The sequence below is a fragment of the Mugil cephalus genome, chromosome 12 (assembly GCF_022458985.1).
Source record: "Mugil cephalus isolate CIBA_MC_2020 chromosome 12, CIBA_Mcephalus_1.1, whole genome shotgun sequence".
Classification (NCBI taxonomy): domain Eukaryota; kingdom Metazoa; phylum Chordata; class Actinopteri; order Mugiliformes; family Mugilidae; genus Mugil; species Mugil cephalus.
In genome coordinates this window covers 23,895,486-23,911,714 of record NC_061781.1, presented here as the reverse complement: position 1 = coordinate 23,911,714, position 16,229 = coordinate 23,895,486, and the positions used below count along the sequence as shown (strand labels likewise).

Here is a 16,229-nt window from a genome sequence, read left to right as displayed (position 1 = left end):
CCATGTGCAAAGAGTTCAAATAGGTGCTCGAGTACAAATCTCCACACTCACTTGGTGCAGATGCATGTAAATGACAGTCAGTCTGATGACCATTAACCACTTTATGTTCTGTGAAGAACAAAGGATGTCTTTAAATTTTCGGTTCCTCCTCACTGGCTCATTGTGTCTTGATGTGAGGCTCCACAGATCTCTCTCTCTCTTAGTCCTCTCTTTGATTTTATTCATTTGTGCCAACGAAACTTGAACGTTGTTTTTTTTTTCAGCCAGAAGGTCTTTTTAGAGTTCTTACGCTAATAAACACAAGTTGCGACTTGATGAATCTTTTTGAAGGAAATGCCACATTTAAAGTACTGAAGGCGTCAGATTGCATCATGTTGCCTCTAACTGAACCGTGGCGCATTCAATCGCATCAAAACTCAACCCAAATCCTTCCATTTAAAATGTGCTGTTCCTGAATCATATCTGTATCGGATGGTCTTGTACTGGAGGTGCACATCCCTACAAACAGGTAACTGGTAACTGGAAGAACAGTTAATAGTAGGGCTAAGACTAGAAGAGTTAAACTGATTTCAATACCAAGTTTCTTCTCTTACTTCAGGAGAAACTAATCTGTTTGGACCAGATATTCTTCTCCTTAATGTGTTTAAAGGAGGGCTGTCCCAAAATGATGGGGTTGGATGTAGTTTTGTAGTTATTTGTATGAGGTCTTCATGCACTCAGTCGTATTAAACCATTGGTCTTGATCCCTGGTAAGAAGTTTTTAAAGTAACGGTCCAGTCAACACTAACATGCACATTGAGCATTAATCACAGTCTGATTAATGCTTAAAACAAAACAGAGATTGTTTTGCAGCATCTTGCTATAAATCTGCTGATCCTGTAGGTGGCGTGATTCACCTCCAAGCACCAACTTCCAGAGATATTAACGGTCAGTTTAAGTGTTGGTGGACTTGGCTATGCTAGCTAACATTAGCATGTAGGGCTTCAATGTTTAGCTGCTGCTCCGTGTCCTTATAGACTGTTTCCTTATTGTAGAAGTATTCATTCAGACTTTTAACCTTAAATATCAAATACAGTGGATGGGAATTGAACTGACCTAAAAGCTCATATGGTCTGAACCCACCTTAGGTTACTGTCGGACGTCCACTCATTGACAATAAACTCTCAAGGGTGCAGCCTTTAAAAGCAACAGTTTTAGTTGTATGTTGCTAAAGCAGCTGGGACCATTTGCTAAAGGTTTTCTTCCACGATGGATCGATGGTTCAAGTGTCTGTACGAACGTCACCGGCGTTGTTTTCTTATTTCGTCCGAGATGTTGAACAAAGCTGGCAGCTGAGCACACATGGATCTCAGCAGGTCCTCTGTTCCTCCCACAACTCCTGCTTTCATCGCAAGGAAGGTCATTAAAAACATGTGTCTGCTCCTCGTGCGTTGTTCGCCTCCCGTCTACGTAGCGCAACCGTCGAGCGTGAAAATATCAGGAACCAAGTCAAAAGGAGAATGAATCAAATGTGTTTGTGGGACGTTGCGCTTTTTAGTTGAATCCGCTGGATTCCCAGCAGAAACACAAAGGATTTGTCATCTGTTTGCGTCTCCATTTAACACACATGGGATGATGTGTCCCGGAAAGCTGCCTCCGGGCTCCCGGAGCCACGTCCCATTCATCAGTATTCATCACAGCTGACGCTGTGGATTATTTGGATGTAATTGTATTAACGTGAACGCGTGGAGCGAAAGATAAAGAGACGAATCTGCTTTTGTGGCCGTCGAGGAACGGTCGTCTTCCTCCCGTCACCTTTTCTACTCCGATGCGTTTATTTTTCATCACTGACCCTCGTCCTCCTGGGGTGGGGTCGCGGCCACTCCCCCCCGGGGGCTTGAACCGCCATGTGTGACCCACAGATGATGTTATTGTGTTGTTCTGACGCCGCCGGCCTCCTCGTCGTGTCCCTCCACATCTGTCCCGCTCCCCGGAGTCCATGTAACTGGACGAGCTGGTCCGGGCTGAGGTTTCACCCCAAGAGCCTGATGGCTTTTTCATTATTGCAGATTTATTCTGCTGTTTATTGCTGCTCAGCCTGTGGACTTGGCCTCTGCTGCTGTCATTAGAATTAATTATTGTTTTGTTAATAAAAGTGACACTGATTTTATTTCACGCCGCACACACGGTGGAATTATAAATTGCCCTAAAGGCTCCGGGTTTCATCTTTAATTAAGTTCAAATCCCTGTGCACACCTTTCTTCTGTCTCATTTTCTTCTTTTTGCTTTTGTTCTCTGAGCATCGGTTAAAATGACTGGAAATGTGAAATGTGCGCTCCTGGTTAGCAATGAGGAGGCAAATGGGGACTGAAGCAAAGTGTGAAGAATTAAAAACTTCCCTCCTTTATTTGTTTGTTTGTTTGTTTGTCCCTGCAGGGAGGAGGAGGAAAGCCTGCGAGATAAGATCCGTGCGGACCACGAGCGAGCTCTGCAGGAGGCCAAAGAGAAGCTGAGGAAGTCGCGCGAGGAGCTGCAGGCCGAGATCCAGACGGAGAAGAACAAAGTGGTGGAGGACCTGAAGAAGAAGGACCCGGGCCCTAAACCTTTGCCTCCCGTGCCCATGCCCAAGGTGGTGGGCGTGAGCGACGGCGAACCATCGGAGCCCGACGTCAAGGAGAAACGCGACAAGATCAGAGAGGTGAGATGAGGCTGGGTTTGAGGGTCGGTGCGTGTTGCAGCTCAACGCTGAGGGGCGACTTTTATCTCGGGAATGATTCTTTTTCTTAGTGGTGCATAATTCTGTTCAGCAATTCATGAATTCTATTTAAAAAGGAAGTGAATGTAATATTTTCTGTGGCGTCATCTCCTCTTTGGCTGCTGATGTGAACGTTGGACCGATACTGATGGAAGAGAAGAGAACTTAGTGTTTGTTGTGAATTAGCTTACAAACCTCCAGACGTAGCTAATGAAGACAATCAGCTGTGACGTATGATTAGCGTTGGTTTTTAGTTCTGCCTTCAAATGCAAAATCTAGTTTTTAACAATTCTATATTTTATTTTTGCCAACAAATCTAAAGGCCTGAATGCGTCAAACCAGCAACAAAGAACTAAGAAAAAAAAATGACTGTAAAGTTGCACTTGAACACACCACAAAGAAAGGAAATCTATATAAATAAGATTTAATTGAATTAATTTGCTCTGTTTTCTCAAGATTATTTATCGAGTTATTGTTATTTCTGGAAAACAAGCTCAGTTTTCTCAAGATAACGAGATAAATAATCGTTATCTACCAAACATTAAACACAAAACAAATAGCAGCTCATCTTACTGTGGATCTATTACATTAGACTATTATTTTACTATTTATTTTTACTATTTTATTGTTATAGCGTAAAGGGCGTCCATCAGCGTGACAGAACTGTCTGGAATTAAATGTATCTCAAGAAATAACAAGATAATAAACGGGAAACAGAAGAAAAAAAAATGTGAACGCGTGGCCACTTAGGGCTCCCGTAGTTTAGTTTAGTTTAGTTTATTTTGAACATGTAAAAATGGACGTAATGAACACGAATAACACAAAATGAAAAATAAAAATAAACTGAAAAGGAGTGGGAGGAAATACAGACTTATTTCATATGAACCCTTATCTAGATCAATAATATTTGAGTTCTTTAATAACAATAATAAAATAGTATTAGTAATGTCATCAGTCATCATCATAATCATTGCATTGTTATAAATAACATACACACAAACCCAAAAATACCACAAAAACAAACAAGTTGAGTAAACAAATAACACTACACATCCCGTTATAATCAAATCACATCAACAAGTCTAGTCTAGTTTATTCATCCCAGACGAACATGTTATTTATTATTATTCCTGTATTTGAATGTTGAGATGTTTGGATGTGATGACACGAGAAGAGTCTGTTTTCCTCCTGAGCCGTGAAGCATTTAGATGTGACCTCTCTGAGCAGATCCAACCTCCATCAGAGGCTCCAGTGCCAACGGTGCAGGACACGAACCAAACCTCTCACACCGTTCACATTCTCAGTTTAACCTCCTAAAACTTCCCGTGTTCGCTACGTTTTGTTTTGTGTGATCCGTCTGTATCCCCACACCTCGTTACAGGCGTCGGTCCAGTGACAGTTTAGCTCCTTAATCACTGCCGTCCGCTCCCCGTCCGCATCCAGATCCCTGCAGGTCGAGAGTTAAAAGTTGTGCTCTTGTACTGTACCGTGTGCTTGAATACTTTTTTTTTTTTTTTTTTTTTGTTGCCTGCCCGTCTCTCTCGCTGCCAGCTTTTATTGAAGGCAGCAGCGAGCCAGACGGGCCGTACATGTGCAGAATGCAGATGGTGCTATCTGGTCCCGCTCTCCATTGACACCGAGCCAACCCCAGCATATCTCCTCCCCCGCCTGCGCTCCTCTCTCCTGCCTCGACCCCCCCCTCCTCCTCCCATCCTCCTCCCCCCCTCCTCCCCCCTCGCTGCAAGTTCTCCTGCATAATTACCTCATATCGTGTCTCTCGAAACAGCACTTGGAGTCAGAACACTTGCTGCGTATGGGAGCCGGCCCATTCACTCCAGACCCGCCTTTGTCTCTAAACGCACCTTTTGTTCCCTTCATAATTACCATTCAGAGAGAATGCTGTGCACTCCCAAATGAGCAAGAAACTAGCAGCTGTATGGGCTACACAGCACAGCACAGCGCTGCACAGCGCAGCAACACTCCCCCCCCTTTTTCTGATTGCCTTGTGATTCCAAGGAGAAAACAATTGTGACTGGAGCTCTTTTCTTTTTATTCCTTTTGAATCCAGCCTGCAGGCAGCCATTTGGCCTCCATGTTAATGATATAAGATCTCATCCAGGGAGGCGTTTCAGCCTCCGTCTCCTTTTGATCGCGCGCTTCGTGTAGAGAGTAAGCGGTGATTCCGTTGCCTCATTGCTTTACATGGAGTTGTATTGTCTGTCTGACCCGAAGCTTGACGCAGTCTGACAGTGTGACAAGTCTGTGCTCGGTCCGTGATGCCCTCCAGCAATGAATTCGGTCTTTGCTCCTGGTTGAATGACCACTTTTGATTATTTTCCTTTATGTGAACGTTTTGTGCAAATTGAAAATCGGCCACGGTCTCGTTCTCTATATTGTTAAAAAATTGATTTGAACATAGGTCTAGAGATTATTATTATCATTTTGCATTCAATAAGCCGTCACTTATTCCTTCACTAAAATATATTGGACTCATTTTAATGTGTGTTTAAAAGTATATATAAAAAAATGTCTAATCAACCAAACCTATGGCCTAGAGGTTCAGTTCACTTCAGAAAACTTCATCTATCCCATGCGGCCAATTCAGTTTACAGCTCCGAGCACAATAAAAACAATCATTAAAACAATCATTTGTTAGACATACAACTCTAACACCTCTCAGTTGTCAGTAACCAGCTGAACTAATGGTTTCCCAGCAGCGATATCTTGTGCATATGCAAATACACGTATTTGAACAAGGAAAAGAATCCATAATGAATAAATAGGATGGAGAGATAATAATAATGAAGCGACAAAGCTAAACCTACTCATTAAACTTGGCATTCATCAGCTTGATAACTGAAGAGATAAGAGAAACGTTGGCCTGAGGTTATTAAAGTAAATCCAGAGGTAATTTTTCTTTGGTCTATGTCAGTAAAGCTTCTTAGTGTCATGACGCAACAAAGCCGATTGTGGCCTTTGCAGGTGTTTCTACCACTCGAGGTGTGGCGGCATTAGCATTAGAGTATTTCACGTTTTTTTGTTTTCTGTGTTGCCTTCAAGCCTAGTTCGTTACTGTCATTAAGAGTTTGTTGCCAGGACGTGGTGTTTCTTTTGTTCGTTTGTAGTCGGATTCTTTAGTCGCCCCGTTAGTGGGTATTTTGATTTGTGTTGGGGTTGATGTTTGGTGGTTTACTAAATGCTCAGAAATAGCTGTATGTTTTGTTAATTCCCCTCGATCATGTTTCTTCTGTCTTCTTAACCAATTGAGCTCAGTTGGAGTCCTTCTTCTGTTGTTCACGTTGGGCCAAACGTTGAGTTTTGTATTCTTTTTCGCTAAACTGAGATTGTTTAGTCCAGTTGAGGGAACAGTTGGTCAGACGAGTCATTCTAGCCAAGCCTTTCTTTCTCTAGAAACAGAATTAAACTTCCTTGTACGCTTTCCGGATACATATTTCATGGAGTGTACAGAACAAAAACACCCCCACTTTTTCACCACTCTCAGGAGCCCCTTTGCCACTCTGCTAATTACACAACCTCGACATTAGTGGCCATTAAACCCGTGTCTGGAGATAGCTAAAGCTTTAAGGCAATAAAGAAAATGAATGGAGGGAGTTTGTCTGTTGGCTGTTCCGCTGTCACGTCATGAGGCATCGTTGGCCCAGAGCTGTTGAAATAACCTGCCTGTTGCGGTTAATGGGCTGTGGTTCAAGATTTGCTGATTATCATTAGTAAGGTTGAAAAAGGATATTTGGTGCTATAATCTACCTTTAATTAGCAAAGACTGTGTTGAGATTGAATGAATTGTGTCGATAGTAAAACCGAAATGCAGCCGTGTTATTTATGTGCCGGAGGATACTTCCACGCTCTTTAGAGATATTTATCCAAGTCTACATGTGCAACTATTTACAACCAGTGCTGCCATGTTAGCAATTAACATCTGCTGAGCGAGCGAGTCTTTGTTGAATTCTGGTCTGAATCACAAACATGAGAACACAACGTGGACTCTGACCACCAACCAACAATCAGACTAAACTCCATGTAGTTTCAGATGTTACGCAATGTTGTCTGGTTGTTTTTAGGTTGAAAGCCTGAGCTGCAGTGGTAGAACATTTCATTTTAACTGTGCGATATGTCTGCGAGGGATCTCGGTCATCCAGGTCATCGCGTATCCAAAACAAATGGAGGTGGAGTCGTTGTCCAATAACCGAAAGGTTGGCGGTTCCATTACGCCGTCGTCTGTCCGTTGTGTCTCTTAGTGTGAAGTCCACTGGTGTATGATTGCGAGAGAGTGATGTTTGGTCCAACAGCTACTGGGATGAGTGGCAAAATGTCTTCTACTCTTCAAGAAGTACAGTGGGCTTTTTTTTAAACGTCTTTTGGGTTTAACTATGCAAACAACTTACTTGGTTGGTTAATTCCATTCCCATTTCTGACGGTTGGTCTGGAGTCATAAAAGTTCAGTATGGACAACACACAAATCGATTACGTATTTACACAATCGTCAGGTTGTTGCAGCCCTAGGGCGTCACCAGTGAGTACGTGGTCGCATGTCACAGGCTCAATAAACTTTCAGGCCAAATTAAGGTAGTTAAGCCTCGTGTGTGTTTGGACAAAAGTTGACAATCACCAAAGCTCTCGAACAAGTGATTACTGATACATTCAGGAAGAAAAGAAAGAGGATTCCAGCGTCACGCTTGTCTTCATCTCGTCAGGAGGCAGCTCAGTGTTCGAGATCCATAGATCCGACTGCCCACTTGGCTCGTCACTTCCTCAGCTGTGACTGCAGAGTGAAAAGCAAATGATTACAGATTTGTGGCTGTTATTAGGGAGTGTGTGTGTGTGTGTGTGTATGTATGTGTGTGTGTTTTCCCCGCTGAGCTATGGACTGTGGTCGTGCAGCTCCGATAAATCGATGGCCAGAGTAGTTCTTCCTTAAGTGCAGCCCAAAAATGTGCTGCTGTCCAGACGTATCGGTCCATAAAGAGACGGCAGAGATTCCCAATGGAGACGTGGAATATGAACAGAGAAGGCAATGAGAAGGCGCCCCCCTCCTCCTCCTCCTCCTCCTCCTCCACGTCTTGTACTCATTGCTCAATCGTCCTCGCTCGGTTTTGCCTTCAAAGCCGTGACGGTGTTTGGCAGAAGGCCCTCGCACGTCGGCTGCAGGTCTTTACTGTTAAGTGTGTGTTTGTAACCCACTCGCCTCCCGGGTAGGACACGGCCGAGCTTTTCATCCTTCTGGTTCCCTCTTTTCCAATTCTTCTCGTGGTTTTTCCCTCTTTGTGCTTAAAACCGTTGTCTCTCTCACGCTGGATCTTATCATTGTTTTCAATTATCCCCGGTCGTTTTCCCCTCACTGTCTCTTTCTTATCGTCTAAATCCTGCCTCCCGTCAAACGCTCGGCTCCTCTGTTCAGTGTCGCTACTCGAAGGAATCTCCCTCTTCCAGCCACTACCGCGCTCACGATGGTGTCTGATTTCACAAGGATTTCCATATTGATTTGTGCTTAGCATTCAGCACGCCTCATCTGCAGACTACGCAGCGTTTTAGCTAAGTTTAACCGAATAAAGGCTAAAATAAAAAATAGAAAACACAGAGGGGCAAACATTTTACCTCCTTTCGTTGGTATTTTTTGAGGTACCATCATGTTTTGCTGTGTAAACAGCCCTTTGCTGCATGCAGGGAGGTGACATTTGACAGCAGAAGGCTAAATCTATATAATATGCATGGCTCTGTATGTCAGTAATGTCAGTGTAGGGGCGATATCATGAATAAATGCATGAGAAATGAATAATATCATTCGAAGCTGACGATGACAAAATAAGGAGCAAAGAAGGGCTGATGTCAAACATGTTTCTGTACGTTAGCCGACTTTCCCCATGTGTGTTTTAGAAGAAAACACTTACACTTAGCCACTGGAACGCTGCCCTCAGATAGCGTTAATCCAAATTGGCGAAAGATCATTAAAGCTTTTCTCTTTTGTGTGAAGTGAAACATGAAATGCAAGAAAGTGCGAGCGGAGAGAAAATGATTTGGACCAAGAGCCTGAAAGCAGAGAGCGGGAGACGGTGACTGACGGACGTCGTATACATATTTGATGAAACCAAAATTCACATATCTTACCTGTCAGTCACAGACTCGCAGTTTTCTTTCAGGCTCTAGGAAACAGTCAGATTCTTTTTCTTCTTTTTTTTTTCCAGATTCTTTTGCTTTTACCGATCGTTCTCAGCTGTTTGTAGCGACGCTGCAGTGAAGGTGTTCAGGCCTGATTAATCGATTTCACACACGGTAGCATAACAACTAATGTGAGATTTCAGGTTAATGTTAACGCTAATGCAAAAATGATTGTGGTTTATTTATTTTTTTGATGTGGAACCAGTGTGACTCTTGTATTTGAATAAAGCATTGCTGCTCATCCTCTGTAATTAAACCCCAAAAATGCAAAGTATACTTAACTCTGGACTGAGTACATTAGCAATAAAAACAGTAGCAACTGGTCTTTTAGTAACTTTTCAACAACTTATAAATCGATAGTGATTAGTAATGATTCATAAAATCCTCTTATCGTTTCATTAAGTATGTGACATTTCCCACATCCTCTTGTTTGAAAGTCTTGTTGTGTATGTGAGAAGGAAATCTAAAGCAGGCTGTTTGAATTTAAAAAGAATGACGCCAGAGAAGAACGGCGCAAAAACCAAGGACATAGGATGTGAGTTAAAATATCTGAACCACCATCAACATTAGTTTTATATTTTCTTTTAGTAAAATTGGCTTGAAATTGATAAGTGATATTGAGTCGAATGGAAAACCCTGTGAATCAGAGGCAAATATATTCCAGCCCTCATTCACACATTGAAGCCATGTAAAGTCATTTTCATTGCCCCTCAAGTTGCCACTGGTCTTTTAGTAATTTACCGTAATGTGTTGGATTTTAAAACATGAATCTTCATTCCCCGCACACCCACCACCTCCACCACCTCCACCACCAGCACCAGCAGCGCTTTCCGTTTTGTTTCAGAAGTCATGGCGGGTGAAGAGTGTCGGTTCCATACATCAGACCCGGAGTAGCCGTCTTTTGAACTCTTAGCTCGGGAAGCTGTTTAAAAACAGCCTATCTAGACTCTTTTACTGCCTCAATTTCACGGGGAATTTATTGCCACCCTCTGCTTAAGTGCCATGAACGTATTTACTGCGAGAAGCGATTCAGATGTCACACTCTCGCCACCCTCGTGCGTCTTCGGGGAAGGTCTTCCTCTGAGCCAGATACGAGGCCTCCATGGGCTGAGCTGGAAGGAGATGGAGGAGAAAGATGAGGGCAGTCAGAGCCCCATGGAGCTCCGGCTCAGCTCTTCCAACTCCCCAAACCTCCAGGAAGCTTGTCATTGTGTCCTTCTTCTTCGGCTGTGAAGATATATATATTTTTGGAATAATTTCAGAAGGGTTTATTAATGTTTCACTGCCCTGTGGTGATCCACGTCCCTGCGTTGTAGTTGTGTAGATGTGTTGCACTTGACTGTGTGAATCATGTCTGTTTGTGCTTGAGGAAAGAGATGTCCAGGGGCTGATTGTGTCTCTTTTGTAGAGCAGGACACTGCGTTGTTGGACATCAAGATGGAGAAGAACCGGCCTCCTCAGCTCTTTTATTTAAAGCTTATTTGTGAATATTAACACGTTAATGAAACGTTTAAAATGCACATTCTGTCATTTTGACCTCAGTTGCCCGGTAGGAAATAAGGGATCAGAGCAGCGGTAGCTAAAAGCAAGCAGAACCTAAAGTGCAGCGGTAGCAGTAATGCGCCCTGCAACCAAAAAACTGTCCCAAAAGCTTAAAGGAAACGGATATTTACGAGCAGAAATTGCTAAAGACGTGGTTGATTTGAAGCTTCAAAGTTCGCCTCTCAGAGAGAACTACGTTATTTGCATTTACTGTTGATGTGAGCTGCTTTACGAGCCGAGCAGGGAAATCTGAGCGGCCGGCGTTTAGGGTTATTCACTATATAATTCAAATGAAAATATTTTAATCCTTTGGCAGCCCCGATTTAAAGATTTGAATTCTTTGCGTGAACGGCCTCTACTTTGGAATAATTTTAATTCTAGGAATGTACTGTGTTAAAGTAAAAATCTGCCAGATCAGCCAATAAACAAACCTCGGGAGACCTGCATGTCAGGAAATGCAAATTGTAGTGCAAGTATTCTAGTATTCCAATAACTTATATAAAAAGACAATAAATGGAACTCAGTGTTATGGAGCTGTGAGAACACCGTTGCTAGGCAACTGATGCTAACAGTTTAGCAAGCTAATGGCAGAGTAACTTGATTTAGAAAAAAAGGCTGAATGAAAACATGAGTCTCTATCTTTACAGAGAAATTCCAGTTAATTAAATTATCGTCCAACCCGACCATTTCTTAAAAACTGTTCATTATTTGGTGCAGAGCGATAATATACGACCTCACATTCACTAAACTCATCCAGCAACATCCACTCCTGCTGCCTTCAATGCATCAAACCTTGTGCTCCCATATTTCAGACGGTCACTCTCCGGCTCGTCGTTTGATGGGTCGATGGTGAAGAGATGTTTTTAATCTCCCTCCAACTCTGACCTTAATAACACCGGGGCACCGCTGGGCCGCCGCTTCGTTTTTAGAGTGAGCTCGAGCGCATAATGTTGCGAGATTAATAAATTTGGAGGAGCGATACGGAGACACGGGGCCCGCATGGAAATAAGCAGCGATACCTATTTACAGCCTCCTCCAATCTTCTCAGGTACAGAATAATACATGGCATCATTTATTAAATGGCTCCTCAGATACAGATACCAAGTGTGTGTTTGACAGAGACAATGATAATGATGCAACGATTGCCTGGTCTGAGAAAAGAGTTTCTACAGAGTCTTAAAAGGATAAAATTTCCCAGTTTTATAATACAAGCATTTTTTTTTCTTTTTCATTTTAGGTTGGTCTTAAATTAGGTTCAGTCAAGTCTTAAATCATTGTGTCCGTTTATTACCACTTCATTTGCAGTATGACCCCCTCTGGCCCCGGCCTATTATGTTTCTGTTATTATGTTTCTGCTCCTCATTAGTGGAGCCCACCACAGGGAAGTCCTGAGCCGATAGCTGAATGACAATACGTTTAGTTATTCTTCAAGTAATTCTGGGTCAATGATTTTCCTTATTTTTCGTACTTTGTGTTAAATTTAACCCATAATGTAATTTGTTCAAACCTGCAGGAACCTTTAAAGATAAAAGAGAATATCCAGATGAGTTTAAAGTCCAGCACATTTTTATTTTATTTTACTTTATTTTTACAATTTAATACCTTAGAACAAAAAAAAACAAAAAAAAATGGATGTCCCATATATGTAAGACATAAGTCTTCAACAGGGGTTACTGCAGGGGGGGTCGCTAAATCTTTGTTTTTGTTTGTTTTAATTTTTCCCCACAAATTTAAGTTTCTTCAAATAAACCTTAACATGAATCAGATATATTTCAGTAAAGGGATAGATGGAGGCAGAAGATCTTATCTCAGTCAGCACTTGACTCATTCGCATCCAATACATGACCCATCTCAACAGTAGCCAGACCTGTCAATCTAAGCCTCCTGGACACAGTAGGCCCCGCCCCCTATCCCTGCTCAGCCAATCACAAGGCTGCATATTACACGCTGACTTTGTCAGATTCCCCACAATTGGACAAGAGAGTCTATTCAGTCCCAAGGCAAAATTAAAACCTGAATCTGTCTGTTGCTGTCTTTATCTGTCAGCTGTTGGTACCAGTGTGTTTATGGGTCCAGTTTAATATAAAACACATGTAGTTGGTAGGAGCTCACTCCTTAATCACTCATCAGTTTGAGTTCCTTGGCCAGAAAAACATTGAAGACCCCTAATGTAATAATACAGATTCTTATTTCTCACACAAAAAATAAAAATAAAAAAAAACTCCAGGTTGCTGAAGTTATGAGGAAGGAAATGTATGTTTTTAACAACCGATATTCAAAATATCCAGTCGTAATGAATTTAGGTCATCAGCCTGAACCTGGTGTGAAGGACTGACCGCTCTGAAACTCTGGTGTGTGCCGCTCCTTGCATCATCTTGCAGGTTTCTATTTTCTACTTGCTACAGAAATTAAATAAATAAATAAATGCCAGAAACCACATCCACCACCTCCTCCAACAACATTTGACAGCAATTTTTTTTACCAAAACAAATGTTCTTTCTTTCTGCCGTTGACGTAGTTTTTGCCTCACGTGTTGCACAAACTTGGAAACAGTTGCATGTTTAATAAATTAAACAGGTACTAAGGAAGCAAGATTTTCTAGACCTGTAGCAGGACTTCACCAAGTTAAAGAGAGGTAGCTGAGTTAAAGGTAGCTGTAAGGATATAGAGTTAAACAGGTATTTACTGTGTTTTCTATTTACGACCACTAAGGCTGCACTCATTTCTTTACGTAACCACTTATGAATCCAATCTATTGCAGTAGATTAAGTGCTGAGCAACAGAACGGATCATTTAGTGCATTTTAATAACTGCTCATATTTAGCCACGTACCACAATTTAAATCCAAACCAATAGACGCCATCGGCCGACGGTGTATTTGGCACCGTTTGCCGCCAACCGAGATCCCGAGCGCAATTAAGTGGGAATATTGACCGATGCAGGTTCAGCTTTCCTCGTCGTAGATGCCGGAATGCGTTGGGTTTGGCTCCTGTGTTTTTCTGCACCGCCCCTGCAGCCAATTATGCAGTAATTGCTAATGGGCTTCACATCTAATTGTGGAATGAAGCAGCCGCATGGGCCAATGCAAACCAATTCCTCCCATCCTTTCCTCGTGGCTCCCGAGACGCTTTGATGGCAAACAGTAGCTGTCAGAATCAATCACAGAATTTTGTAGCTTAATGTCCAATTAGTATTCCAAGGTCCTTTTTAAATAAGCAGTTTGTCAACACTGTCAGGCACCCTGCGCCGCTGCGCATGTCCTCGGCATATGGGCCAATCAAAACTTGATGAAGCATCCAATCAACACACATCACAGGGAGTCGGCCAATCCTCGAGTGTCCGTGTCACGGTGTGTGTTCATTTGATTTATAATCCTCGGTATGTGCATGGGCTGCGTCATGGAAAGCCACGAGGCCAGAGAACAGGGCGAAACTCCTGGCCCTCGTCTTTATTAGTTTGGCCACACGCCGGCTCCAAGGAGACGGAAAGTAGGAAAAGGATCTGGATGCTGGTCCCCACGTGGTGGCATAAAGTAAAGAGGCAGTTAGGAACTGGAAACTGGCACAGCTCAGGTGGAGAAATATACATATACCCTGATCCACTCTCTTTGTGGCTGGTTTAGCTTCTGCTGTGTTGCCTTTTGCAGCAAACACACGTCTTTTCTCGTGCCACATTGAGCTGTTGAGGATTTTGCAAAAAAAAAACAAAAAATACAAGCGTGTTGCTGCTGATCCTCCAAATGCACAAAGACTTTAGACTTTTCAGATTCAAATCTTGATTTGAAAGGTCATGAAATCTTCTGAGACTAATATATTAAATATACTAAATATATTAAATATATTAAATATGTGCCGTTTCCCACATTCTGTTGTTGGAAAATCTTGTGAGACTGACCTTTAACTCTTTTTTTCTTATGAAACAAGTTTTCACAATTGGGTTTTGAGATTTGCGGTACTTCCACAGTATCTTAGCTCCAGTTGAAAGTTGGAGCTTCTGTTATATTTCGGGCTGATCTCGTTGCAGGACAAGATTTCTAACGAGAGCAATGTATATCATGGCATTTTTCAACATTCTGACGGTATCAAGGTATTATTTCACAACATTTTCTACTTGATGTTGATGAGTAAATATTGTAGAAGAATCCCACACCAACAGGCTTGCATGGCCCCGTGTTAGAACTGACTGATGATGTGGAAATCTTGAGACATTTACAGCTCAGAGATAAAAAAAAAAAAAAAGATAATTAAATTCAAGATGAAATGACAATTATGGTTTAATTTATTTTGACATATTTATTCACATATGTCAATAGCAGCTCGACCGGCTACCATAATAACTGTAGTCTGTGTGCAACCTTTTTTTTCCACTCTCATTAAACATCTTTAGCCGGAGGACAGGTCATCCAAAACGGGGACTGTCCCCAGAAATCAGGGACGTCTGGTCACCATAAAAAAAAAAACTCAAACAACCACCACCTTTTATTGGGCACAGCTCCTCTGGCAGTTTGCAGCTTCCCTATTCAGACTATTCCATCTTCACCGCGCTTTACAATGACCCAGTCGCACCATGTGTGTGTTTAGTAGCTACATGGTAAATAGGTCTGAAACTGCGCCTAAAAAGTAAAAATTCATATTATAACGAAAAAAATACAGATATTCAGTATGAACCAGTATACCTACCACCCAGCCCAGATCTTACAAATGAAAATTAGTTTGAATTATTTTTTGGATAATATGGCTTATGTCTCCTGACTCATTTCATGGCTCTCGTCGTGCTCTGACTTGTGGTTGTTCTTCAGGTGGTGGAATAAAGTGGTTTTGTTGTTGTCCTTAGACACTATCTTTGTGTTGCACACCTTGCATAGGTGACGAGTTTGTTCCACATCCACCCTCTGATATCTGAACCAGCTCCACATTATTGATGAGGAGCCTCATTTAGCAACGAGCTGCTCAGAGATCTTAGCGTCTTCTTCACCACCTTCCGCCATAGTAATTCTGCTGAGTGCTCTCTGTAACTAACACACTAATTCAACGCCTTAAAAAGCTGCCCACAGTGGTTCAACTGGTGCCAACACTCAGGATATACAACCAAAACTATGGCCACAGATCCTCACTGACACCAGCTAATGGCCAACCATTAGCATGGAGCAGCGTTTTACGGACTTTAAATGTATAATTGATGTGAAATTGTAAATAATTTAACCATTTTAACCAGTCTGCATAAAACCTCATGTTATTTAAAGAGCTTCTTTAAAAGGACTTGTTCAAGGTCTTTTATTTTGAAAGGGTTTTTTAGTTTGGCCATTTAACTTGAATGAAAACCAGATGAATAAAGTGACTGTGTGTGTGAGTCTGAAGCAGCGCGTGAGGCGTCCGTGCCAACTTTGTGGATTTGTTAACATCGAGATCACGTTGAAACGATACGATAAGCGAGCAGCCATGTCGGGACGGAGCAGCTGGCAGATGGACAGATAGGAGCGGAGCCAGGGAGACGGGCAGCGATACAGAGACGGCGATGCCCACATCTCCATAGGGCCGACGGAAATGTGCTTTTTGTTTTTTCTATCTGAGGCCGTCGCTGCTCGTCCAGGACGAGCTGCAGAGAAAGAGAGCGGCGGTAAAAGCCGCCTCCTTCCTCGGCCGCCTCGTCTCCACCGTTCGCCCTGGAGCGCCTCTTCTCAGCGTCGGCCTCCGTGTCAGGGCTCATCTCACAATCTCTTGCTCTTTTTATCCTCCTTCCCCTCCCCGAGCCGTTTCGTCGCGGCCTCCTTTCAAAGGTC

At 42.5% G+C, this 16,229-nt stretch overlaps 1 protein-coding gene across 1 annotated transcript in view; it reads left to right on the top strand.

The window, feature by feature from the left end:
• The window catches only part of man1a2 (mannosidase, alpha, class 1A, member 2), a 130,820-nt gene that overhangs the window by 31,504 nt on the left and 83,087 nt on the right, over window positions 1-16,229 (top strand). Inside the window, exon 3 of the mRNA XM_047600742.1 lies at window positions 2,416-2,677. Coding sequence (XP_047456698.1) covers window positions 2,416-2,677 — 262 coding nt within the window. The remainder of the gene's footprint in view (window positions 1-2,415; window positions 2,678-16,229) is intronic.